The sequence below is a fragment of the Pan paniscus genome, chromosome 15, assembly GCF_029289425.2.
Source record: "Pan paniscus chromosome 15, NHGRI_mPanPan1-v2.0_pri, whole genome shotgun sequence".
Classification (NCBI taxonomy): Eukaryota; Metazoa; Chordata; class Mammalia; order Primates; family Hominidae; genus Pan; species Pan paniscus.
Window position 1 is genome coordinate 76199674 of NC_073264.2, and position 27314 is coordinate 76226987.

The 27314-nt window shown below is 40.5% G+C and overlaps 2 protein-coding genes and 1 long non-coding RNA gene across 5 annotated transcripts in view; 1 reads left to right on the forward strand and 2 right to left on the reverse strand.

The window, feature by feature from the left end:
• NEK9 (NIMA related kinase 9) overlaps window positions 1-10330 on the reverse strand; it is a 45678-nt gene extending 35348 nt beyond the window's left edge. For 2 of the 3 annotated variants that reach the window (XM_003824178.5, XM_008977921.4), the window contains exons 1-5: window positions 9291-10330; window positions 6633-6810; window positions 3667-3722; window positions 3056-3126; window positions 1378-1483 (exon numbers count right to left, since the gene is read on the reverse strand). In XM_003824178.5, coding sequence (XP_003824226.1) covers window positions 1378-1483; window positions 3056-3126; window positions 3667-3722; window positions 6633-6810; window positions 9291-9509 — 630 coding nt within the window. In that variant the 5' untranslated portion in view covers window positions 9510-10330. Of the gene's footprint in view, window positions 1-1377; window positions 1484-3055; window positions 3127-3666; window positions 3723-6632; window positions 6811-9290 lie in introns of those variants that run through there. The other variant, XM_034937868.2, reaches the window with a different exon arrangement.
• LOC129393838 (uncharacterized) lies at window positions 9837-14603 on the forward strand. Its single transcript, XR_008620929.1, has 2 exons — window positions 9837-9948; window positions 10589-14603. It is a non-coding gene; the product is annotated as an uncharacterized LOC129393838 (long non-coding RNA).
• TMED10 (transmembrane p24 trafficking protein 10) overlaps window positions 14100-27314 on the reverse strand; it is a 45262-nt gene continuing 32047 nt past the window's right edge. Inside the window, exons 4-5 of the mRNA XM_003824179.5 lie at window positions 18377-18503; window positions 14100-17622 (exon numbers count right to left, since the gene is read on the reverse strand). Coding sequence (XP_003824227.1) covers window positions 17501-17622; window positions 18377-18503 — 249 coding nt within the window. The 3' untranslated portion in view covers window positions 14100-17500. The remainder of the gene's footprint in view (window positions 17623-18376; window positions 18504-27314) is intronic.

Sequence of the window (27314 nt, forward strand, 5' to 3'; positions counted from 1 at the left end):
CATCAGCAGATTCCAAAATGGTTTTTATGAGACGATGCCACTATGGAAAGAAATCTTATTCATATCAAACCTCTTGGGTCAATTATAAAGGGACAATCTCTGTGACAAAGGAACTGTGGTAACTTGAGGGGCTCAATAGCTCTGTGATTCCTAGATCACAGAGGCTTCAGGCATTCAGGGCCTACTGAAGACTTTACACAAACTTAGTAAAAGTTCACCAATGGGAAAAAAACCCAAACACTGGCAGTGGGGAGATGGTAACTGAATGAAGGAATTAGATGTTCTAACTAAAATACGCGTAATGAAACTTTTAAAATGCCCAATTTGGCATCTGTTATACTAACACAGCTAGCAAATTTCCTTTGAATTTGAAAAAGATTTTCTGACTTCAAAAATAAATTTGGAAATAAAAATGTCCTAAGAAGTCATGCCTCTCCCAAGATGAGATATAATGAATGCCCTAGCAGCTCTAATAAAACTCATAGTCAGCTTTAATCAGCAAAGCAAAGCAAATTTCAGATGGCTTACATGGCTTTTATAAATTTTCATATCATTCCTTCTTTGCATTTAACTAGCTAAAAAAAGTCAAGTCTTGGTTTTATCAGATTGTTCTTGATGAGAAAAATCCATATAAAGATATGATTGCTTCTTCAGAAGCTCACTTTGGCCTCCATCATAGAAACATCTGAGTCCCTGAAGCAGAGACTCCAAACCCTAAACATCTAAATTGCTTGCAGGCAAACCATGACATTATTAAAAAAAAATTATTGGCCAAAATCAGTTTTCAATTTCTTTTAAGGATAGAGCATTGTGAAACTAGAAGAAAAATAACTGGGTTTTATAATTCCTAAAAGGATAAGATTACTGTCCTAAAGATCAACTTATGTCTACTCTTTACCAATGATCTTTCTCAAAATCATGTGAGAGGGGACCCCTCTGCAGTTCAGACTGTGTATAATATTAAAGAATGGATTGTTCTCTGAGCATCAGCCTTCACTTGAAATATAGGGTTCTCTTTGAACCAGAAGCATTCAAAGGAAAAACAAAGAGATGTCTAACACCTTGAGCTCAAACATTAAATAAGAGATAAAGTGAAATTTACTAAAGATCCTAACCTGGACAAAACAGTAAAGCATTTTGCTGCTTTTAGATAAGTCCCTAATCAGTGTTGGAAAAAGGCTATGAGGTCAGAGCTGTAACGTGGGCAATGACTTAAATGCCTGCTAGTGGGCCCAGGAAAAAGACTTCTGAAGACATGCATTAAAAGTATGGAGAACTTGCAAGAATATTGAGAAAAGTATGCAAGATTTAGGGAGTATAGTTATATTTCACAGTGCTAGAAAAGAAAATAAAAATTAAGACAAGGGCAACACATACCGTCTCAGCCATGGAATACTCAGAATTAAGTTTCTTCGCTAGGCCATAATCTCCAAGTTTTATCAGGTTTGCCTTGGTCAGAAAAATATTTAATGTCTTTATATCTCTGAAAAAAAAAGATGCTGCAAATTAAGTTCACACAGATAATTGTTTTATTTCATCCCCCGCCTTGCCCAGGATTATTACAGAATAAAAATGAGTGTGGGCCGGGTGCAGTGGCTCACATCTGTAATCTCAGCACTTTGGTAGGGCAAGGCAGGAGTACTGCTTGAGGCCAGGAGTTCTACACCAGCCTGGGCAACATGGTGAGACCCCATCTCTACAAAAAATAAATTAGTCAGGAGTGGTGGCATACACTTGTAGTCCTAGCTTCTCGGGAGGCTAAAGCACCGAGAATCAGTTGAGCCCAGGAGGCTGAGGCTGCAGTGAGTCACGATTGCACCACTACATTCCAGCCTGGGCAACAGGGTGAGACCCTGTCTCAAAAACTAAAACAAAATAAAACAAAAAAAGAGTGTTACCATTGCTCATTTAGGATATCCTAAACATCCCACAGTGGTCATCACTTTCACATGCTATTTAACACTGAAGCGGGGACTTTAAAGGAGTGAAGGCAGAGAATTAACTTCATCCTCTAGGGCTTCACAGCATAGAAATATCTCCCATACTACTGAAGCTATTAGGAAAAGTTGAGAGGGTCAGATGAGGAAAATGGTGCTCTAGGTAACCCTAATTCCCATAAGATACCACACCTCTTCAACTATCACTTATGCCTTGAATTAAGTGATATCAAGGCAACTTTAACAAACTTGGTTGGTGTCAAAGTTTCAAATAATCTGTTAAGGCAAGAGAAGAGGCCTACATGTCCCTGCAGTGATATGATTAGGCCATTTAGTCATCTAAATAAAATCACAGGCTATTTTTCTAAAGATAAATTGACCATATGTAAAACAAAATGAACTGTGCCTGGTTCACTATGGCTTCCTTTATTGAAAGATGCGAATAAACCAGAACAATATACTTTGTTACTTTTAAAAAGAAAATAACAACATGCAACAGAAGCCATTTAATAGCTATCAAGAAATATATGTTAACTGAATGAACAAACCAATAAAAAAAGAAATCTTAGTGTATTATAATTAATCTCTGGCACCAGTTAATGACTCACTTAAGAAGGGCATAATGATGTGAAAATGTTATTGAGATGCTTCTCTTCTATAGCTAGAAATGAATGGAAACATGCTTGTTTTTAAAGATCTGGTAAATTTGTACAATTAAATGTACAGAGTGAAGAGGCTTTTATTTAAATTAAAAGAGCTTAATTATAGAATTAAAAAGAATTGCCAATTATTATTGCTGTGAATTCTTACCAAATACTACTTCTCATAGTGCCCTTCTAGGCTTTAACTGATGAATTAACAAACTGAACTCTAAAATTTTTGTCTGTAAAATGACTTAAGTAGTACTTGGCTACTGAGGAGACTCTTCCTAGATCATAAACATGGTTTAACCTCAGGGAGTGAAAAAAATATTCCTCATTACTTTCCCTTCCTAGTGATATCAATGGAAAAACTCTTGGCTGCTTAACCAAGAAAATAAAAGTGTTGTTGGGGGGGTATCCAGGGTAGAGGCTGAATTGGTAGGGAAGAATCCATCCATAAATTTTTTTACTTCTTACCTATGAAGGATTCCAGCTTTATGGATGCAGCTCACTGCTGAAACAATCTGAAATAGGTACCACACCACCATCTGCAGAGAAAAAATAAATATTTGGATTAGAAACAAAAAGCTCCATTTAAGTAAATACACACACACACACAAACAAACAAAACAAAGAAAACTGCAACCAGAAGTTATGATTCAACATGACTTGACATCTCTTCCTTGCAGGTTGAGTAGGCAAAGAAAAGTGAAGGGGTAAAAAAACACAAAAAACAGGTTCCTCATAAAATAGTTCCAATGTCATTATAATATATAGTATGGTAAAGCAGATATGTGGAAAAATTCAGGAAGAATGCAAAGTTATAGAAAACTGGGCATACCAGTATGCAGTAATAGAACCAGGAAAGAAAGCTCACAGAGAATCATGATGTGGAGGTAAAACGTTTAGGAAGCAGCTATAGACAGCTTCCTTGTTAGAGGTTTCCTTTCTCATGAATATCAGAGCCTGGAAGGAGTCTGAACAAAAGGAAAAAAACACTCTTCACTATTGGAAGAGTAAATACAGAACTAGAATGCAAGAATTACAACACTACAATTCTAACTTCCTTCCACAGAAATATGAATTACCTCTTCCTCAAACAACTTGTCCTTCTGACGAAGGATTTTGTCATACAGGTTCCCTCCTGCAATTAAACAAGACACAGATTTGAATTGCTTAATACAGATCAAAGCTTGGCTCCTGTAACAGGGTTTTTTAGGTGACACAAGGAAATGAAGGATTCTGCTTTCTCTCCATAGGCAACTACTTCTTTTGACTTTTCACATGGGCACAAAACTCTTCCCATCTCTCAAGGACCGCATCAGAAATATTCTTCAAAGATCTCCCTCTCTAACACAAGAGGCTTAATTTAAAAAAAGACATTTTTAGAAAAGATGTGAGTAAAGACCATTCTTGTTGTTCCCAACAAGTGAAGTATATTCAAAATCAGATTTCTTTTCTAGAACTCTCCTTTAAGGACTCTACAATATTTTTGTAACAACTCTCCCAGTTGTGACTACTATAACATTTGGATTAGGCTGGGCACATTGGCTCACGCCTATAATCCCAGCACTTTGGGAGGCTGAGGTGGGCGAATCATTTGGGTTTGGGAATTTAAGACCAGCCTGGGCAACACGGCAAAACCCTTGTCTCTACCAAAAATACAAAAAGTTAGCCGGCTGTTGGGGCACGTGCCTGTGGTCCCAGCTAATCAGGAGGCTAAGGTGGGAGGGTCGCCTGAGCATGGGAGGATCGCCTGAGCCTGGGAGGCGGAGGTTGCAGTGAGCTGAGATCGCGCCACTGCACTCCAGGCTGGGTGACAGTGAGAGTCTATCTCAGGAAAAAAAGAAAAAAATTGGATTACACCTGTGATGCAATGTTTTGTATTTATAGGGTATATATTGACAAATTTTCTACTTCACACTGAAAAATTTCCCAAAATTTAGGGTCTACCCCTAGACTGTTTCCTATCATTACTCTCTTTACTAATTCCTTCCTGTGGAATAAGTGTGAATTTACTTCTCTCTTTCCTTTACCAAGTAATACAGACTGCAAGTAATCATGGTTCATCTTACATCCCACCTGCAACTATAACTTACACTTTAGCCCTGGGTAAGTTTTTACAACTTCTTTTCCCCTGCAACTTAATAACTCAGTTTCAATAAATGTATCATTTGTTCCAGTTCTTCCTAATCACAAAAGAAGTTAACTACCTAGGGCTTCTGCTACTTCGAAAATTTTTAACAGAATCTTGTATATGGCATTGATCACCAATGATCATAATATACAAGAGTTTACACAAGGAAGTCATAAGTGATGAATATGCTGGGACCTCTTTAGCATGCAGTTCAGAAAAGGGCTTTGGAGGTTCTCCTGTGCAATAAGATGATTAACAGCTAGTACAGTATGTAGCAAACACTTTCTACCTACCAAGCACTATGCATGTAATACAACAATCCTAGAAAGTAGGTACTGTTATCAACAAACTTTTTTTTTTTGAGATGGAGTCTCGCTCTGTCACCAGGCTGCAGTGGCATGATCTCCACTCACTGCAACCTCCAACTCCCTGGTTCAAGCGATTCTCCTGCCTCAGCCTCCCGAGTAGCTGGGATTACAGGCACACGCCACCATGCACAGCTAATTTTTGTTATTTTTAGTAGAGACTGGGTTTAACCATGTTGGCCAGGATGGTCTCGATCTCCTGACCTTGTGATCCACCCACCTCAGCCTCCCAAAGTGTTGGGATTACAGGCGTGAGCCACCACGCCCAGCTTTTTTTTTTTTTTTTTTTTTTTTTTGAGACAGGGTCTGGCTCCATCGCCCAGGCTGGAGTGCAGTGGTCTGAGCTCACGAGCTCACTGCAACCTCTGCCTCCCAGTCTCAAGCCATCCTCCCTCCTCAGCCTCCCAAGTAGCTGTGACTACAGGTGCACACCACCCAGCTAATTTTTTGTATTTTTGGTAGTGACAGGGTTTCACTATGTTGCCTAGGCTTTCCTCAAACTCCTATGCTCAAGTGATCTGCTTGTCTTGGCTTCCCAAAGTGCTGGGATTACAGGTGTGCACTGTCCCTGGCCAACAAACTCATTTTAAAATGAGGAAACTGCTGGGCATGGTGGCTTAAGCCTGTAATCCCAGCACTCTGGGAGGCGGAGGTGAGCGGATCACCTAAGGTCAGGAGTTTGAGACCAGTCTGGCCAACGTGGCAAAACCCTGTCTCTACTAAAAATACAAAAATTAGCTGGGCGTGGTGGTGCATGCCTGTAATCCCAGCTACTTGGGAAGCTGAGGCAGGAGAATCGCTTGAACCCAGGAGGCGGAGGTTGTGGTGAGCCAAGACGGCACCATTGCACTCCAGCCTGGGCAACAAGAGTAAAACTCCATCTCAAAAATAATAATAATAATAATAATAATAATAATAATAATAATAATAATAATAAAAAAATGAGGAAACTGAGGCACAGAGAAGTTAAGTTTCTTGCCAAGGTTATAGAGCTAGAAAGTAGAGAAACTTGGTTTTAGAGTCTATTTTCTTAACAACTAGGCTATATTGCTATCTTACAAGCAAAATGATCTGGAGAAATCAGGGACCAGATAAACAGGGCCATGCTTTACCATATATTACTTTCACTCAGTTATGATCTTTGGACCACTTTTCAATAGGATAGCTTTAGCTGAAGACAATATAAATAAATATCACCTATAAGATCTTATTAAATACTGTATCAAGTGCTGCCAAGCCACACTCTGGTTAACTAATGTCATTTCATAAAGAAAAACCTTGAAAAATAAATGTAAAATTCAACCGAAGAAAAGATAGTTTGAAAATGGAACTGTAATCACAAGAGAAAATTTGGGTATGCAAGGGAAAATCCCTCTCCTTATTTCGTACACCACTTCAAAAATTCTCCAAGGCCTGAAAAGTTTCTCTTAAACTCTAGAAATTCATTTAAAGTTTTATCACTGTATATGTCTCTTCTTATATTCTTCTCCTCAAGGTAATTATGAGTCTAAGAAAGTCTTGCTGGAGAAAGTCCCACTGAACTCTATCTTACCATTACAATATTCCAGCTCAATCAGCAGGGTGGTATTGTCCATGAAGTGATTGTAGTAGGCAATAATGTTGTCGTGCTGCAGCAGTGCCAGAATAACAATCTCATTCAAGGCATCACGACGTTCCTTCTCAGACAGCCGGGTCAAATCGACTTCCTTCCACACAACCAGTGAGTCATCCTAAACACAGTAACAGAGGTATCGTGCTTTTCCTCTTGCCTGGCAGCAAATGAATCCACACCTAGATCTGTAAGCCCAGAAGGAAAACTTCCTAGAGGGGCAGAGACTGACTCCTCTTATTTTTTCCTTTTAACAGACTTTAAAGGTTATGTGTACAATTTAGCATTATAATTTATTGCAGGACAGAGGAAGTAAAGCATTAAAACGTTGTTGTCACACTTAATTTGCATGATGTCAGTTCCAGGTAAAAATATGGGCTGGGGATAGATCTCAAAAAGATTCTATTGAGGATACTATGACAGACTGCTAATCATGATGGTGATTATGGCAGGGCAAAAATACTGGAGAAGCAGAGAACTGGGGAGCAATTATCTATAGCTGGTCACAGCTTCTAAAATGAAAATACTAAACTTGCCTCTAGTTTTATAAATTTAGACTTCCCTAGTGATTTTCACCTACCCTTTCTGGATAAGAAAAGTCATGCCCCCTTTTGCAACTCTATAATCTCCTCTCATACTTTTATGTATCCTGTAGCTCCTGATGTCTACTATCTTTTTTTTTTTTTTTTCAGAGATAGGGTCTCACTCTGTTGCCCAAACTAGAGTGCAGTCATAGCTCACTTCAGCTTTGAACTCCTGGGCTGAAGCAATCCTCCCACCTCAGCTTCCCCAGTAGTTGGGACTACAGGCACGCACTGCCACACTCAGCTAAAATTTTTTTTTTTTTTTTTTTAAGAGATGGGGTATCACTGTGTTGCCCAGGCTGGTCTAGAACTCCTGGCCTCAAGCGACCCGACCACCTTGGCCTCCCAGGTGTTGGGATTATAGGCATGAGCCACTGTGCCTCGCCTCATTCTTTGCTGACCCTGCTTCCTAGCCCAGGAGCATCTCCACCTATGTAACCCTCTCCATCCTTTTGAATGCCTCTGCCAAGCCTTTACAGTGTTTTTGAAAAGACTCTGATTAATCTTTTACTGTAACCATGTCTTTAATTTTTAGACCCCATACACTGAAATGATATTTGTCCATTCTTTTCATATCTCTACATATGCAACTTAATGCTATTTGTTTACTAACAATGGTCAACTTATTTTCCTACTGAAATATAAGCTTCTAGAGAAAAAGAGTGCTTCTGAACTTTTGTGAATTCACAGATCTAATAAATATTTGGTGATATGGATAACGCTATGCAATTTTTGGGAAGTGTAATCAAATTTAACTCAAAACCAACCCAGTAATCAAGTTCAAAAGGATAATAATAAAAAGGCAATGGGCAAGATGTGAGACTTCAGTTCTAGTCCAAGATTTACTTATAACTTAAGTGAGCAAGTCACTTAAGTATACTGTTTTAGTTTCTCTAACTAAAATATAGAAATAACAATCCTTATCTCCTCTTTCTCATTTTGAGTGCAAAAAAGAAAACAGACTACTAAGAATAACTAACTCTAACATCATACATTAACGTGGCATCAGGATAAAAAAGAACACTTAAAAATATTCTCTTGCAACCACTTCTCTCCTTCTCCATCTTTCAGCCTTAAAAGTATGCTGGCTTGGAACACACATCAGAACTGCAAATGGATTTCTGACGGATGAATCACCTTCAGCAACCCCAGCAAGTTCTCATTAAATGTTTACCCTAAAGTAAGATTTTATGATCAAATCCAGTGTATCGTTAGTTTTTGGAAGTAGAATAATCACTGCAGGGTTTTACACTAGTATATATTAACTTGGGATTCCGTGATCCATGGATCTCTCCAAAGGATGTGCATATGTGCAAATGTGTTGATGGAGGGGGTAAGATTACTTTGCTTAGGTTATCAAAGGGGTCCTTGTGCCCCCCAAATTAAGAACTAATGGCTTAGAATATACCAACAAAGTATTTCCCATGCATAAACCCTGCAGGATAAACACTGATAAAGAACCAACACACAAAGATCTTCCCAATGAGCTTCAAGAAAAGCTTCCAACTAAGTGATCACTGCTGAACTTAAAGATAATGACAAAAATAACGGAGTTGCCACGGGTGTGGGGATTTTGAAGCTATGCCCCCCCTCCTCACCCCAACCTTGGAGAACTATATATACAGCATGAGAGGAAGGAAGTTTTGGCAATACCTCACATTCGTATACCACTTTAATTTACAGAACAAGAGCCTTCGTTTGATTCTCAAGATAATCTTAAAAAAAAAAAGAAAAACATGATTTCAAGGTATTATCAGTAAGCCCATTTTACAGATGGGGAAACTAAAGCTCAAGAGACGGTTAGGTGACTTAGGACAATCAAAAATGACTAGTCAAACCAATGATCTAGCCAATTCCTAGTGCCGCTGAGTGGGAAGAGTGGTGAAGGCCCTAAGACATATACCCTGTGGGCGCCTAAAGCACTAAGCTCACGACGCTGGGAAAGCGGGGCCGAGAAGGAGGGACTCGGGGCGACCCGACAGCGCCAGACAGGGCGGCCGGTGCCGAGGGCCGCTACCTCGGTGCGGCGGTACAGCGTGGCTTCCCCGAAGGCGCCGCGACCCAGGACGCGGATGGGGATGTAGTGCAGCTCCTCCTGCTCCGCCGCGCCGCCGCCGGCTCGCGGCCCCTGACTGGCGCTAGGCCCCGGACTCGAGTCCCCGCAACCCCCGGACTCGCTCCCAAAGTCCGAGTTGATGGAATCGCAGTGTCGCTCGTACTCGCCCAGCACCGACATGGCGGCGGCCGCGGGCCTTGGGGACCAGCCTGCGTATGCCCGGAGGCCCTGGCCGCGCTGCGTCCCGCTCGCTTCAGATGCCGGCCCGCGGATCCGTCAGCCCAGCAACCCCGCGAAGCTCCATGGTGGCTCCTGCCCCCCGACCCGGAAACAGTTCTCTGTGTTTCCGGCCTGGCTGAGTTTCCTCCGCCTTTGCTTGCGCGCTTGGCTAGTCTAGCGGCCAGGGCTTCCCGCGTTCGGGGAAGGCCTGCAAAGTGAGGCCTCGGGCTGGGGTTGGCGGGCGCGTGGTGGGAACCGCGTGGAACCGAAGGGCTCCCACGGGAACAAGGGCATCACTGACGGTACGGCCTCTCGGGTCTATTGACCCTTCTCTGCCTCCCCGGTCCGGACTCATACAACTTGGAGGTCCAGAGGTCGTCCAGTCTCATCTTGACGTCAGGTCTGTGACAGGAGGGTGATTGGGGAAGCATTCCCAGTGTACACCTTCTTCCCCATTCCAACGTTGGACAGCATTCTTTTTTAGAGAGATAGTATAGTAAAGATTATATGGCCGGGCAAGGTGGCTCACGCCTGTAATCTCAGCATGTTAGGAAGCCGAGGCGGGCGCATCACCTGAGGTCAGGCGTTTGAGACCAGCCTGGCCAACTGGTGAAACCCCGTTTCTATAAAATACAAAAATTAGCTAGACGTGGTGGCGGGCATCTGTAATCCCAGCTACTCCAGAGGCTGAGGCAGGTGAATCACTTGAACCCGGAAGGAGGAGGTTGCAGTGAGCCGAGATCGCGCCACTACACTCCAGCCTGGATGACAGAGCGAGACTTTGTCTCAAAAAGAAAAAAAAAAAAAAAAAAAAAAAAATATATATATATATATATATATGTATGTATGTATGTATATAGACAGCCTAAATGTCTGCCTCCGGTCATCTCGGTCCCTGGGCCGAGTTCTTTCTCCCAGGGCCATCCTAAGTCCCTCCCTCTTCTACACAACTCCAAAAATATTTTAAGTCAACTCTCCTGACACTTTCCTTCTCCCCCGTCTCTTCTTCCAGATTCAATTTATTCTATGTGTTTTTCCAGATATTTGACCATATGATATCATGAAACATTCTTTGAGCACTTGGTGCCACACACTGTTTGGGAACAGGAAATCTGCAATAACGTTCTCCCTACCGTCAAGTAGGAAAACAGCAATACGGTGAACAATATGTGTTCCATCAGTTATGTGACCTTGGGCAATTATGTGACCTTGGGCAACTTCTCATCTCCAAGCTTGTTTTGTTGTGAGAATGTGGTCTACGTCACAGACATAACAGCTAACATTTATTGAGTGTTATGTTCTGGGTACTATGCTAAAGGTTTTTTACGTATTATCTCACATTATTATGTATTATCCTATGTATTATGTATTATCCTAACATTCCCATTTTACAGAAACAGAGGTACCTAAGTAACCTGCTTAATGTGACAGACCTAGTAAGAGGGAGCTGGGAAGTTGAACCCAGCAACCTGAAAAAGCAGGATGTGATGGGGCTAAGAGAAAGCCATGTGCCTAGCCGGGCGTGGTGGCTCACACTTGTAATCCCAGCACTTTGGGAGGGCCGATCACTTGAAGCCTGGAGTTCGAGTTCAGCCTGGCCAACATGGTGAAAACCCGTGTCCACTAACAATACAAAAATTAGCCGGGTGTGCACACACCTGTAATCCCAGCTACTTGGGACACTGAGGCACAAGAATTGCTTGAACTGGGGAGGCGGAGGTTGCGGTGAGCCAAGATCATGCCACTGCACTCGAGCCTGGGCAACAGAGTGAGAACCTGTCTCAAATAAATACATAAAAATAAATTGTGTCATATCGATTTGTGAAAAGTTCCTACTTTAAGAGAGCTTACATGTAACAGAAAACCACCAGGCAATTAAAACAGTTTCTATAAGGGCTATTAAAGTGCAAGATTCTAGAGAGGCATTTAGGAGTGGCATCTGTCCAAGCCAAACTTGCTGTGTGAGTGCAGGAATATACAAAATGTTAAGTCTAAACAAAGTAGAGAGATCATTTCAGGTAGAGGCCATTCCATCTACATCCTCCTATTAATTAGAAGGCACTTTGAGGATAGGTATTGCCTCTTGTTTATCTAGATAAACTCCGAGTTTAGTTTGGCTTAAATCTGTTAATTCTATTAACTGTTAATTCTGTTATTCTCGATTAACTCTGTTAAACAGAAAAGATGCTCAATAAATTGTTTCTCAGTTGAATGGGAAAAAACCAATTACTTAAAATTGGGAATGCTGACTTTCAAAGAGGCTGAATAGATTTCAGCCTAAGCTTAAAAATTCATTTTTTTCTGGCACCTTTGCAACGAGGAACTAGTTTTCTATAACGTGGTTGGCCTGAAACTGAATTGTTCTAATGATAATGCATAGATACTACAAGCCTAGAAGAAACATGTCCTATTATAGAGCAGAGACATTCTTGCTGAATTCTTCATTATATTGGATATAACTGAAACTAATTGTCTTACCTTTGAATATTTATAAGTTCAAAAATAGTCAACATTTACTCTAATGGTATAACTTTTTTTTTTTTTTGGAGACAGTCTCACTCTGTCACCCAGGCTGGAGTGCAGTGGCATGATCTCAGCACACTGCAGCCTCCACCTCCCAAGTTCAAGTGATTCTCATGCCTCAGTCTCCTGAGTAGCTGGGATTACAAGCGTCCGCCACCATGCCCAGCTAATTTTTGTATTTTTAGTAGAGAGGGCATTCTGCCATGTTGGCCAGGCTGGTCTCAAACTCCTGACCTCAAGTGATTGGCCTGCTAAAGTGTTGGGATTACAGGTGTGAGCCACTGCACCTGGCCAAGGTGTAAAATTTTAAAGCGCCTTTGGTTGAAACCAAACTATTTCCACATTGTACTTTAACAAGTGAATGGTTAGAATGCTATTTTGCATTAGTTTCCAATTTGTGAATGGCAAATTCCCAGGGGCCATAGAGTTACTGTCAAGATGAAAGAATCTACCAAAGACCAACCCAAGATTATATCCTTCACTGTCTGCCACAGTAGCCATTAGCTACATATAGCTACTCAACATTTGAATTGTGGCTAGTCTAATTTTAAGCTATAGATGTGGTATAGCTTGAAATGCACACTGGATTTTCAAGATTTTATATGAGAAATGGAATGCAAAACATCTCATTAACCATTTTTATATTAACTATATGTTGAAATAATATTTTGGGTATATTAGGTTAAATACACTACTAAAAATAATATTCGGCTGGGCACAGTGGCTCATGCCTATAATTCCAGCACTTTGGGAGGCCAAGGTGAGCAGACCACGAGGTCAGGAGATTGAGACCATCCTGGCCAACATGGTGAAACCCCATCTCTACTAAAAATACAAAAATTACCTGGGCATGGTGGCGTGTGCCTGTAATCCCAGCTACTCGGAAGGCTGGAGAATCGGCAAATTTTACCTGTTTTTTACTTCTTTAATGTGATACTAGAAAATTTAAAATTATACATACAGCTCAACATTTTATGAGACACCACTGCAGCAGACTGAATAAATGATTTATAAAGCATGTATTGGGCCGGGCACGGTGGCTCACGCCTGTAATCCCAGCACTTTGGGAGGCTGAGGTGGGTGGATCACGAGGTCGGGAGTTTGAGACCAGCCTGGCCAACATAATGAAACTCCATCTCTACTAAAAATACAAAATTAGCTGGGCGTGCTGGTACATGCCTGTAATCCCAGCTACTTGGGAGGCTGAGGCAGGAGAATTGCTTGAACCCGGAAGGCGGAGGTTGTGGTGAGCCAAGATCACGCCATTGTACTCCAGCCTGGGCAACAAGAGTGAAACTCCATCTCAAAAAAAAAAAAAAAAAAGGAAAGAAAAAAAAATTATACCCCAATAATGGGAACCACTACTTTACACACTATGGATTCATAATAAAATTTATTTGAGGGAGAATGGAGATAGGATAAATAAGAGGCCAGCCAGTGAGTGTGCAAAGCACTTCATATTGGCTCTTGGAAAGTAGCTTTGTGAAAAATGTTCAACTGTAAGTGAAAGGAGAGGAGAAAAGACGTTTACCTCCTGGAGTGGGGTTTTGCATTGGATATGATAGGCCTAAAAAGTGAGTCCTGAGGGTTCATATACCGGGGGTTGGGGGATGGGTCTTTTAGGAATGAAAGGCAAGGGAGATGGCTCTCTGTAGGAGTGATTCTACGTAGTTGCAATTTTAATTGCAAAAACCACAATTACTTTTGCGCGAACCTAATAGTAACAGTTTCCAAAAGAGAGAAGATAAAGAGAATAAAATGCCTAGCTTACAGAACCATATTTGGTCTGAGGATGCATAATTAAGGATTCTTAATTTCATATATATATATAATTTACATATATTACATACAAAATATGATAATCTTTTACTAGCTCATATAAACTATCGATCTGCAGTAACTGAAGAATAACAATATTTTTTCTCTAATTCATCAGGTATAATTTGCCATAATTTAAAATAGAGAAATATGGAAGAATTATCACCAATCCAGACATAGAAGTACTCAAGAGTAACAGTACACCTAAAATGGTTTCTGCTAGCCTTTATTTGAGAAAATTTACACAAAAATCCCCAATCCAACATTTACAAGTGAATCTGTATAAATCCCATATGCCTCTTTCCCAAACAAACCAAGAAATGGCTTTATGACAGGGGTCCATGACAATGGTATAACAAGGCTTACTTAAACTGCATCATTCTCATTTATATTATACAGACCATTTTGGATAATATGCTCAAAAATGGAGGAAAGCACATAACACCCAATTTTAAAGCTTATTTGCTCTTGTATCAGTCTTTTGTCAAAGGCAAATACTTTTACTTTTTAGATAAAACCAAAGTATAATATCAATTAACTTCTAAACCAAAAGCACAAAATGTCCCAGTTGATAGTTTCAGCATGAGTAAAGGGAAGGGACATGAAAGAATGCCAACTCCTACAAAGCTTAAGTTTAGGGTCACACTTGGGAACAAAAGCATCAACGAAATAAAATATTCTCTTCTCCTATCTTCTTGACATTTTGTCACATCAGAAGAACATAACTAAGAGAGTAGCTTTTGTTGCTCCTAAAAAGGGGAAAGGCACCAGTCAGAAATAGGAAAGAAAATCTTGTTAGGCTAACGGTACATGATAGAAACTTCACATTTAAAAGTTTAAAGATGGAGGCTGGGCATGGTGGCTCACGCGTGTAATCCCAGCACTTTGGGAGGCTGAGGCAGGCAGATCACTTGAGGTCAGGAGTTCGAGACCAACCTGGCCAATATGGTGAAACTCTGCTTCTATTGAAAATACAAAAATTAGCCAGGCATGGTGGTGTGCACCTATATTCCCAGCTACTCAGGAGGCTGAGGCAGGAGAATTGCTTGAACCCAGGAGGTGAAGGTTGCAGCGAGCTGAGATAGTGCCATTGCACTCCAGCCTGGGTGTTGCAGCAAGACTCTGTCCACCCCCCCCCCAAAAAAAAAGTTTAAGGATGTATCTTAACCCACATATTATTTTCTCTACTTGGATGCATCCTCTGTAACTTAGTATATGTAATACTACAGATAGACTTTCTCAACATTTGCTGCCTATGCTAAGGATCTGCAGCCAGGTTCTCAGAAGCAGTACCTACCAATTCTCAACAGCAGATGGCAATGTTGTACAAGTTAACGACAGAACTACTTTTATGCCACAGGAGAGGAAGACACAAGGAGTCAAAAGGGGGGAAAAAAAAGTTTGGGTTCATAGTAGCAGGAACATTAACAGAATAGCCTGAGATTTTAACAGCATAACTCATTCCCTCTTCCACCTTTGTACTTTATCCAGGTCGACACATCAGGGTTCTCTAACAATTCCAGTATTCTGTTTCTTTACTGTAAGATACATGTAATTCTTGCCACTGTGATTAAACAAGCCCTGTAATAGCAGGGTTAAAAAGAGATTACAGAAAGGATAAACTCCTACCTACTTTCTTGGGAGATGTGGGAAAGATTTCAAGTCACAGCATTTTTCATAACTGTTTATAAACAATGGTCATTTATATCCACATTTTCTCTTATTTACATTAGTTTTGGCCCTTAGGCACCTCATACTCCTACAGTGATTATTGGCATTGCTTTCATAACATGTATTTTTAAGTATTTACTCTCTTAATGGCCCTCAATGTCTATTTTATACATCATATCTCTTAATTCTCTAGATGGAACACTGAAGGACAGGAATTAAGTAAGTGACTGGCCATGCAAGGGTTGGAAATTTTACTTATTTTTCCTGGTAGAAGTTATGTTAAAAATTCAAGCAACCACATATCTAACAGAGGAATTTTATCTAGGATATATAAAAAAACTCTCAAAACTCAGTAGTAAAAAGAACAAATGACCCAAATAGAAAATAGACAGAAGACATTTCACCGAAGAGGATATATAGATGGCAAATTAGCACACGAAAAGATACTCAACATCATTAGCCATTGGAAATGCAAATTAAAACCCCATGTGGTATCATTACACACATCTATGTGAATGGTTAAGATAAAAAATAGTAGTAATACCAAACGCTGGTGAGGATGTGAAGAAACTGGATCAATCATACATTGCTGTCTGAATTGTATGAGTGGCTGTATGTAAAAAGTAGAGCCACTCTGGAAAAAGAGTAGGATAGTTTCTTACAAAAATATATGTGTTTACCATACAACCCAACAGTTGCCCTTTTGAGCATTTATCCCAGAAAATGAAAATGTATGTTCACATAAAAACCTGTACATGAATGTTCACAGCAGCTTTATTAGGGCAAAAAACTGAAAACAACTCTTATGTCCTTTAGTGGGTGAATGGTTAAGCAAACTGTGGTACATCCATACCATGGAATACTACTCAGCAATCAAAAGGAACTGCCCAGACTTCACCACGATGCAATATATGCATGTAAGAAATCTGTACTTATACCCCCTAAATATATAAAACATTTTTAAAAGAAAAAAAGGAAGAAACTATTCATACATGCAACAACTTGGATGGATTTCAAGGGAATTATGCTGAATGAAAAAAGGTCAGCCTCATAAGATTACATTCTGTATGATTCCATTCATACAACATTCTTGAAATGACAAAATTACAGAGATGGAGGACAGAACAGTGGTAGCCACAGGTTGGGGTGAGGGTATAAGAAAGGGATGTGGCTGCGGCTGTAAAAGGGCAGTGCAAGGGATCCATGTGACAGAACTGTTCTGTCTCTTGTGATGGTGGTCACATGAATCTACACATGTGATAATATTGCATAGAATTAAATACACATACACGAAAAAAGTTCAAGCAGTTGAGCACAAATATTTTAATTGTCTAAAATGACATTTTCTTTAAGAGTTATCTACAGTTCAAAGCTCACTTTTATGAGGTGTCACATCCATCACCATTTTAAGAGACATAAAATCATGAAAAGATATCACCAGAAGCTACGTAAACATTTCAGCTAAGGGTAAAGAGAAAGTTAAGGGTGTTTTCACAAGGAAATTGAAAGAGGGCAATCCAAATGAAGTCAACATGGTCACACAAAAATCTTGGTAAAAGAACTAGAATGGAAGCCCAAGCTGCTGAGCAAGTGGGAGAAGAAAAGAAAACATAGTCCAAACAGATCACACAAGGGAACCCAGGACAAATGCTGACTTTGGCATTATCTAGGTAACCCCTATTTTTTGTCATAGGTGACTCTAATAATAGACCTATTGTTGCAAAACCAGTCAAAATCCTACCAAATTAAAAAGAAGTCCCTCATTGACTTGTTGGGTGTAGGTGGTACCCCATGTCCTCCCACACCAAAAGAGATCAGTTCTGGCAAGAAAGCTCCAACGTGCCTTGATGGTGCTGTTGGTAGGATGCCTTAGGCCAGGCACGTCCCAGCGATGTTCTGCTGGCTGAGGTACAAGGTGGGAGGAGAATATGCCTCATTCATTACTCAATCAATTTCTTGGCCTTGAAGAAGCGTCGCAGGTAGAAGACCTGCCAGGTAGCTAGTCCAATGAGACAGAACATTGAAAAGATGCTGAAGTATAGGACCCGAGTGTTTGTTGACTCTAAAAAAAAAAACAAAAGCATTGTAAACATAATGAAGTGAGCCTCCTCAGCTGGCTAAACAATGGCAGGGGAGGCGGGTAAAGGCAATTAATTAACTTCACTCTGTCCCTAGGTCTAACAGTAGGATTTCAGATAATTTTTTTTTTAAGTTCATTATCCTGGCTGGGCATGGTGTAATCCCAGCTTGTAATCCCAGCACTCTGGGAGGCTGAGGCAGGCAGATCATGAAGTCAGGAGATCGAGACCATCCTGGCTAACTCTGTCTCTACTAAAAATACGAAAAATTAGCCAGGCATGGTGGCTTGCGCCTATAGTCCCAGCTACTTGGGAGGCTAAGGCAGGAGAATTGCTTGAACCCAGGAGGCGGAGGTTGCAGTGAGCCGAGATCGCACCACCGTACTCCAGCCTGAGTGACAGAGCGAGACTCCATCTCAAAAATAAGTAAATAAATAAAAATAAAAGTTCATTATCCTATATATAAATGTTGAAAATTACAAAGATTGGTGCTATCAGTTTGCTGTGGGTATAGACTAATTGAGGATGCTGTCACCTGCCTATCACAGTAGGAGTTTCTACTCTCTTGAAAATCTAACAAGGCTCATTTACCTTTAGCAGCAACAACAGCGAAGCAAGCAATTTCCCCTCCATATACCCACCTTGGCAAAACTGAGAAAAGGGTACACCAGAATTGAAAGTTTGGAGACTGTCTCATTTATGGGTCACTTAAGAAGTAAGAGTCGCCTTCCCCCTCACCGTTGGTATCACGCATCTCCTCTTCTCTCTTCTTCATGTAGGCAAAATCATTAACAATAGATTCTGAAAGGTCTTCTAGGCGTCGCAGCTCTACCTCTAATGGTTTGAGCTTCTCAACTTTTGCAATCTGGAAAAGTATGGAATATTTTCAGCTCTCTGAAAACATCGCTTCAGTCAAGAACATAAAGAAGGCAACAGAGGAGTCTTTTTTAAAGTTTCACCAGATTTAAATTCTCTCCTATCAATCATCGTAACATATTTTAAAATTTGGGCTTCTTTCTTTCCCTATAGACTATATCTTTCCATTTCAGACCTTTTTTGATACTTTAATTTTGACTAAAATCTTAGAAGTAATATAATAACCGTAGGCTATAAAGTAAGATATACTATTGTCTCAAGATTTTTTACTTTTTTTTTTGAGACAGGGTTTTACTCTGTTGCCCAGGCTGGAGTGCAGTGGCACAGTCTTGGCTCACTGCAGGCTCGACCTCCTGGGCTCAGGCAATCCTCTTGCCTCAGCATCCCAAGTAGCTGGGACCACAGTCATGCACTGCCACACCCAGCTAATTTTTATACTTTTTCTAGAGATGGGGTTTTGCCATGTTGCCCAGGCTGGTCTCGAACTCCTAAGCTCAAGCAATCTGTCCGTCTTGGCCTCCCAAAGTGTTGGGACTACAAGTGTGAGCCACCATGCCCAGCTGATTTTTGACTTTAGTAAAGCATTTTACTTTGCACTTCCACTCATGTCTAAGAAGTAAACTATTGTTAATACAATAAATGTGGGAGTCATATTAGGTCAAACCTGGTTTTAGAAGAAAAACCACTAAATTCATTAAACCTTTGACAGTACATAGGAATGTGAGCATGTGTTGTTATAGCATTAAAGTAATAATTCAAAATACACAATTAGAGAATTCGGGTTCATATAAATCCTACAACAACTTTAAGGTTTAATATCAGAGCTCAGATGTGAGAAAACTGCACTGAATTTTTTATGTATTTTTTTCTTTTAGAATGACACAGCCAGTTATCAAAAGAAATCTTCAAGGAATTCCCTGTATGCTGAGGAATGAAGGGTGTGAGAAAGAAATTAACTGTCTTCTGCTGTCAAGTTAGACCCCTAAGAAAACTCTTAAGAGTATCTAATAACTAGAGGCATCTATCACACCAGCAAAGATGTCATTATTGTTTTTTTCTTATCAGTCTTAGATTATGCTTTGCTTTAAAATGAGATACACCACCAGAGCTTTCCAGATCTTTTTTTTTTTTTTGGAGATGGAGTCTCACTCTTGCCAGGCTAGAGTGCAGTGGTGTGGTTTTGGCTCACTGCAACCTCTGCCTCCCGGGTTCAAGTGATTCTCCTGCCTCAGCCTCCTAAGTAGCTGGGACTACAGGCGTGCGCCACCACACCCAGCTAATTTTTTGTATTTTTAGTCGAGATGGGGTTTCACCATGTTGGTCAGGATGGTCTTGATCTCTTGACCTCGTGATCCACCTGCCTTGGCCTCCCAAAGTGCTGAGATTACAGGCGTGATCCACCATGCCCGGCCAGCTTTCCAGATCTTAAAACTTTTACATACCAGTTGCTCTTAAAGTTTCCACATAGAGAATTCTTTAATAATTCTGTTTCTGGCTGGGTGCGGTGGCTCACACCTGTAATCCCAGCACTTTGGGAGGCCGAGGTGGGTGGAACACGAGGTCAGGAGATCGAGACCATCCTGGCTAACACGGTGAAACCCCATCTCTACTAAAAATAAAAAAAAAATTAGCTGGGCGTGGTGGCGGGCGCCTGTAGTCCCAGCTACTCGGGAGGCTGCGGCAGGAGAATGGCGTGAACCCAGGAGGCGGAGCTTGCAGTGAGCTGAGATTGTGCCACTGCACTCCAGGATGGGTGACAGAGCGAGACTCCATTCTCAAAAAAAAAAAAAAAAAAAAAAATTTCTGTTTCTTTTTTTTTTTTTTTAAGGATGGAGTCTCACTCTGTTGCCCAGGCTGGAGTACAGTGGTATGATCTTGGCTCACTGCAACCTCTGCCTCCCAGGTTCAAAAAAATCCTCCCACCTCAGCCTCCCGAGTAGCTGGGATTACAGGTGTGTGCCACCACACCCAGCTAATTTTTATATGTTCAGTAGAGATGAGAGTTCACCACGTTGGCCAGGCTGGTCTTGAACTCCTGACCTCAGGTGATCCATCCACCTCGACCTCCCAAAGTGCTGGGATTACAGGCGTGAGCCACTGCACCTGGCCTTAATAATTCTGTTTATATATCTGCTTCTTTACTCCCTATTTACTGTACATTCCCTATGGCCCACTTTTTTTTCTCTCCTTTGTTCAATTCATTGTCCTTGTTCTTTCTCTTTGTGAAATGTTAACAGCAGTTAACAAGGGATGAATAGGAGGCATTTATTTTATGTTTTCTTATTCTTCACTAAATGTGTGATGAACAAAAGTTATTTAAAATAAAACAAACTGCTGTTAAAATTGGGATGTAAAAATTGAGTTTATATTTAAGGTCCATAAAAATATGGTGATAGACTTGCGATGATACACCTACAGTTTTCTCTCACCAGATGCACATTTTCTTGCGTTTGTAAAATGTTGGCTAGAGTTAACGGTGTGACTGGTAACTGCAGAACAGCTTCTGGGTGTAAGATTTAACCAATAGTTAATGCACAGAGCTAACTTTCCTAAGTGAATGGCCAAATGCCAGGTTTTGTCATTAACCCAGAATATATATCTGTTCATTGATCTCATATAGAGCTGCAGAACAAAAAAAATTCCCCAAGAAAAATACAGGAGCTATACAAGCTGAACCTTAGTCTAACATCTTCCCTCCTGCTCTATACTTCCCCACTCAGAGCTTCCTAAATGAGACAGTATAAAGGAAATGGCACGATACTTCTTAGAGATAAATTATTTAAAGTTCCCTAAATAGAAACTTGCAAAAGAAACTGGAAGTGAAACTATGGCTGTGCCTCTGCCAGCTGAAAATGATATTAAAAAAAAAAATACTTTAAAGCCTACTGAATCCCACAGCCTTTGCTTCTTTTTTTTTTGTTGTTGTTGTTGTTGTTAAAGGACAATAGTCCAGAGACCTAAAACCCGAAAAACAATGATGGAATTAAACCTGGTACTGAAGATGGCTTTTGTAGATTACAGCCCCCCACAAGCTGTTCCCAATCCCTTTCCAGTAATAAAACTTATTTTTTAGTTGTACAACCAACACATAAATATATTCTTTGGCTAAAAATTTAAACTATCTAGAAGCAAAGAGAATATAAACCAAAAGTCTACCTTCATGGTTCCTCAATTCCCACATTGCTTTCCAGAGGTAAAGACGCTTATAAACTTGATGTATTATCTTTCCACACCTTTTCTTCTGAGACACTATGCTTTTGTATGTAAATGTACACAGAAAAATATAACTTAAAATATATTTATAAATGGCATACTACACACATTGTTCTATAGCTTTTTTCCATTTAGTAAGATCTTTCCAAAAATGTCAGTGCTTATCAATTCATCTTATTCTTCTTAACTGCTGCATAGCATTCCACACAGCTAGTATTCCACATTGTTTAGTTAATCATTCAATTCCCAACCCCTTTTCTAGTACAGGTGCTACTTCAGACTCTACACCTCTATTCATAACCAAACAGTCAAATTCCTATCTTCAAAGTTGATTTTATTTCCTCAACAAAATCTCTGCTGAGGCCAAGCGTGGTGGCTCACACCTGTTATCCCAATACTTCGAGAGGCTGAGGCAGGAGGATCACTTGAGCCTGGGAGGTCAAGGCTGCAGTGAGCCAAGATCATGCCACTATACTCCATCCTGGGAGACAAACTGAGACTCTGACTCAAAAAAAAAAAAAAAAAAAAAAATCTATTGAATCCCATCTTTCATCCAGAAAATTATTTTCAGACCTTCATTAGTGGGATGAAGGTCTCATTTTGGTCTCATTTCCTAGAAGCCATTTTTGCCTAATAATTACCTTCACTCATGATACTAATTTAAAATCTAGAAATCTTAAAGAAATCTCAAGAGACTAAAACAGTACTGAAATCTAGCTTGCCATTCCAAACACCTAGTACACCATGGATACTCAATAGTAAAAAACAACAATCATGGATATATTTCTATGTTGAATCTAAACCTAGAAATCCAAATAATATTTGGAGGAAATCAAAGAACAAAGATCTTTTCAAACCACCAAAATCTGACGGACTTAACAATTAAATGCTATTAAGGAAAGTAATTCCGCCTTCCTTCATGTGAGAACACAGTGAGGAGGCAGTATGCATTCAGAAGAGGACCCTCACCAGAACCTGACCACACTGGCACCCTGATCTTGAACTTCCTAGACTCCAGAACTATGAGAAATAAATTTCTGTTGTTTATTCTTTTTGAGATGGAGTCTTGCTCTGTCACCCAGATTCTCCTGCCTCAGCCTCCCAAGTAGCTGGGATTACAGGCACGTGCCACCACGCCCAGCTAATTTTTGTATTTTTAGTAGAGACAGGGTTTCACCATGTTGGTCAGGCTGGTCTCGAACTCGTGACCTCATGATCCGCCCTCCTCGGCCTCCCAAAGTGCTGGGATTACAGGCGTGAGCCACTGCGCCTGGCCTGTTTATTTTTACAAAAGAAAAAAATTAGCCAGGTGTGGTGGCTCACACCTGTAATCTCAGCACTTTGGGAGGCTGAAGCGGATGGATCACTTGAGACCAGGAGTTTGAGACCAGCCTGGCCAACATGGTGAAACCCAGTCTTTATTAAAATTACAAAAATTAGCTGGGCATGGTGGCGCATGCCTGTAGTCCCAGCTACTCAGGAGGCTGAGGCACGAGAATCCTTTGAACCTGGGAGGCAGAGGTTGCAGTGAGCTGAGATGGCACCGCTGCACTCCAGCCTGGGCTGGGTGGACTCTGTCTCAAAAAAAATAAATAAATGAAGAAGTAGTAGTAGTCAGTGGTTTAAAAAAAAAAATGAAAAACAAAAAACCTTCACTGCAGGCTGGGCACAGTGGCTCATGCCAGTAATACCAGCACTTTGGGAAGCCAAGGCAGGTGGATTGCTGGAGACCAGGCTGGGCAACACAGCAAGACGCCATCTCTATTACAAAGTAGTAATAATAATAAAGAAAAAAAAACTTTATTGCAAGAATATATAACAATAGACTTTTATTACCAGCTTAAAACAAATGTAAAAAAGTTTCTTGATTTTTTTAAAACATTTTAAGGCCTTAACGTTTTTTTCTGAGTTCTTATTATGTGCAAGGTACCAAGGTAAGTTATGATCTTAAGCTCTCACAGCTTACATAGTAAGTTATAACCATAATATATGGCTTTATGTAGTAACTTCTATAACAAAAAATACACATTAACTACAGTTCTAGTTGGGAGGACAAAGTGAAGCTTAACAGGAAGTGGGTGAGCTGGGTCTCACAAGTTGGGCAGGACTTTTGAGAGGGCATTCAAGGCTGAGGGGAACCTGTAAACCAAAACACGGAGGGAGTAAAGTGCAGGCATGTTTAGCAACTACGAATAGTCTAGACATAAGTAGTCTGGTGTGCTAGAAACTAGACTATAGGGTATGTGTGCATGTACACACATAACTGCCACACACTTGTGCTTGGGGAGGGTAGGGGATAATAGCAAATAAAAGGCTCAAAAGTTAGGCTGAGACTAAATTAGGGAAGGGGATGAAAAAGGTAGTATAATGAATCAGAGCCATTGATATATGCTCACAATGTGGTATATTTTGTAATCTCATTTAATCCTCGTAACCCTGTAAGGTGAATATTTTTATCCTTAAGTTTTGCAGATGAGGAAACTAAGGCTCTGAGGTATTAAATAACTTGCCCAAAGTATCACAGCTTGGTGCAGTTGGCATTAGAATCCAAGTCTATGTGAGTTTATTCTGTAAGTACTAGAAATTTAATAAAGAAAACCAGATGAGTATACTAAGTTTTTCCTGAATCAAAGGTGAAATGAACAAGCTATATTAGGCCACAAGGATCTATATAAGTTGTCCTGTTTGCTTGACTAATAAAGTTTGACTAATAAACTTCCTGGGTTTCCCATTGCTATTATTTTTGCAGGGCAACAGAGTAAAATTTTAAAACAAATCATGGTAAGTATTCTCAAGAAGACGCTCTTTACTTGCTCTGGACTAAGCATTCAATAAATAGCATTGAGACTTTATATCACAGTACAAAAAGCTAAAAAATCCTCAATATCAAAATTCCCACTTTCTGTTGTTCTGCTCTTGTAAGCAGTTGATTGAACTGTTCAGAGTATCTGTAAAAATGCCAAATTATACATGTTTCATGAAGGCAGGCTGGTATTCTATTCTACTTTCCTTCATCGCTGGAAGCATGAGGTATGTTTTGCCAAGTCTGTAAGACAATGTGCACCACAGGTTCTCCAATAGGGGGTGATATCCCCCTGGCAAGCTGCATGTAGTTGTTAAATAATCAAAGGATGTTATAGTTACAAGGTGCTTCATTTTGCAGTGAGTCCCTCATTTTTCAAATGAGGAGACTAAAGATTCCATAAAGTTACTCAGCCCTTTGGGTGTCCAACCAAAATTAACAGTACCATGGTCTCTTAACTCCCTACCCAGGGTGATCACAGCATTTAAACTGCCAAACTCTGCTGTAAAATTCGAGAACAGAATCCCTGACTTCCAAAAGCATTTATGCTCTCTGTACCCAAATCTGACCTATCTTTCAAGCCTCCTTGAAAGCCTTCTTCAACCACTCCTGTCCACGCTGTCTTCCCTCAAGCCCTACAACACTTACTGTGTCACACAGTTAACACTCAACTGTGTCACACAGTTAACACTCAATCATATATTGTCATATTCACAAATTGTTTTATTTTTATCCTGTCCCTCCACACTAGTTTGGCTCCTGAACTCAAGGAAATTAAAATGATTTATAGTTTATATAGTCGTAAAGACCTGAGACTTGGTAAACACTTGTAATTGACCTGTTCTGCCCACTCTATGCCTTCTTCAAAGAAGCCAACTTTCTCAAAGTAGCTAAGTGCTGCTGGTCCTCTGAAGCAAGTGTTTCTTGTATACTAAAAGCACTCTGCATTGATTTCTTTTCTTTCTTTTTTTTTGAGATAGAGTTTTGCTTTGTCACCCATGCTGGAGTGCAGTGGCACGATCTTGGCTCACTGCAACCTCTGCCTCCCAGGTTCAAATGATTCTCCTGCCTCAGCTTCCCGAGTAGCTGGGATTACAGGTGCCTGCCACCACACCCAGCTAATTTTTGTATTTTTAGTAGAGACGGGGTTTCACCATGTTGGCCAAGTTGGTCTTGAACTCCTGACCTCAGGTGATCCACCTGCCTCAGCCTTCCAAAGTGCTGGGATTACAGGTGTGAGCCACCGCGCCCAGCCTGCATCTATTTTCATGAGGCCCGCCGCCTAGGAGAAAGCCTTCTCTACCACCATATCTATTAACATCATTCTTACTGGTCATGGTAGGTACTGTTTGGAAAAGCTACAAGTTACAAAGCCTTTTCCTGTATAACACCTCCAAAATACCAGTAAAATTAAACTCTTCTAAAACCATATCCAAATCTTCCATTATAATGAAGATTTGAATCTAAAGAGTTCACAGAGTTATATGTAACTATACCAAGAAAAGGTATTAATTCTCTGAAAAAACTGCTTCTTAAAACAGAGGTGTTAATCTAACCTCTAGGGAATCTCTAAATTCTTTTCCTTGGTGGAGCATCAAGATCCAAGAGAGAAGCTTCTCGTGACAAGACAAATTCAGTCAAAGTAGTTTGCTGCCTCCATGCCTCCCACCACAGCCCCCACCAACTCCAGGAGCACAGCAATAAATGTGAAGACCATCTAGTCTAACACAAGCAAGATAAACATAACAGAGCTGGCACAGTGGCTCATGCCTGTAATCCCAGCACTTTGGGAGGCCGAGGTGGCCAGATCACTTGAGGTCAGGAGTTCGAGACCAGCCTGGCCTACATGGTGAAACCCTGTCTCTACTAAAAATACAAAAATTAGCTGGGTGTGGTGGTGCACACTTGTAATCCCAGCTACTCGGGAGGCTGAGGCAGAATAACTGTTTGAACCCGGGAGGCAGAGGTTGCAGTGAGCTAAGATCACGCCACTGCACTACAGCCTGAACAACTGAGTGATACTCTGTCTCAAAAAAAAAAAAAAAAAAAAAAAAGGACTTTGGATCTAGTACATGGAATCAGAGTTCCTCCTTCCTGAGAGCACTCAGAGAAACAGAACTTTTGGAAAGTCTTCAGCTGTTGCTCCAACCAGGGCAGCTGTGTTTTTGGAATATAGATTGATAGCAAATGACAGACAAATAGAATCGCCTAGGCAAAATGGTATTTTACTCGTGGGACACACAGCCCAGGAGTTAGAAGATGTGTCAGATAGCTCCTTCTTTGTCAGACAGTAATTGCCTGCATTCTCCCAACTGCACAGACAGTAACTCCCTACAAACAACTGCTCTAGTTCACAGATGACAAACTAAAAAGAAGTGGCTCGGTTCACATCCTGAATCTACAAAGATACACCCTCTGAAGGGCAGAAGTGAGACAGTGGTCGGAGGTTCATAAAATACAATACAAGAAATCAAAATCAAAAGTGCTTTATTTCTGAGGACAAAGGCATTCTTTCTCTTTAAAGAATTCAAACAACAAGACTTAATGCTTCTTCACAGTATGACAAGCATTCTGTCTTCCAAATAATATCATCTTACATTTGTATTGTGTTACATAGCAATTTCACATGGATTAATTAATAACAATTTAGGTAGGTAGTGTGGTACAATTACTATTCAATCTTACAGGACCACATGGGATTTCAGAATTATGAGTCCACAGATATGAGGGAGAGATGTGTTGGACATGAAAATTAAAGAAGTATGCCACATTCCCGAATCTTAA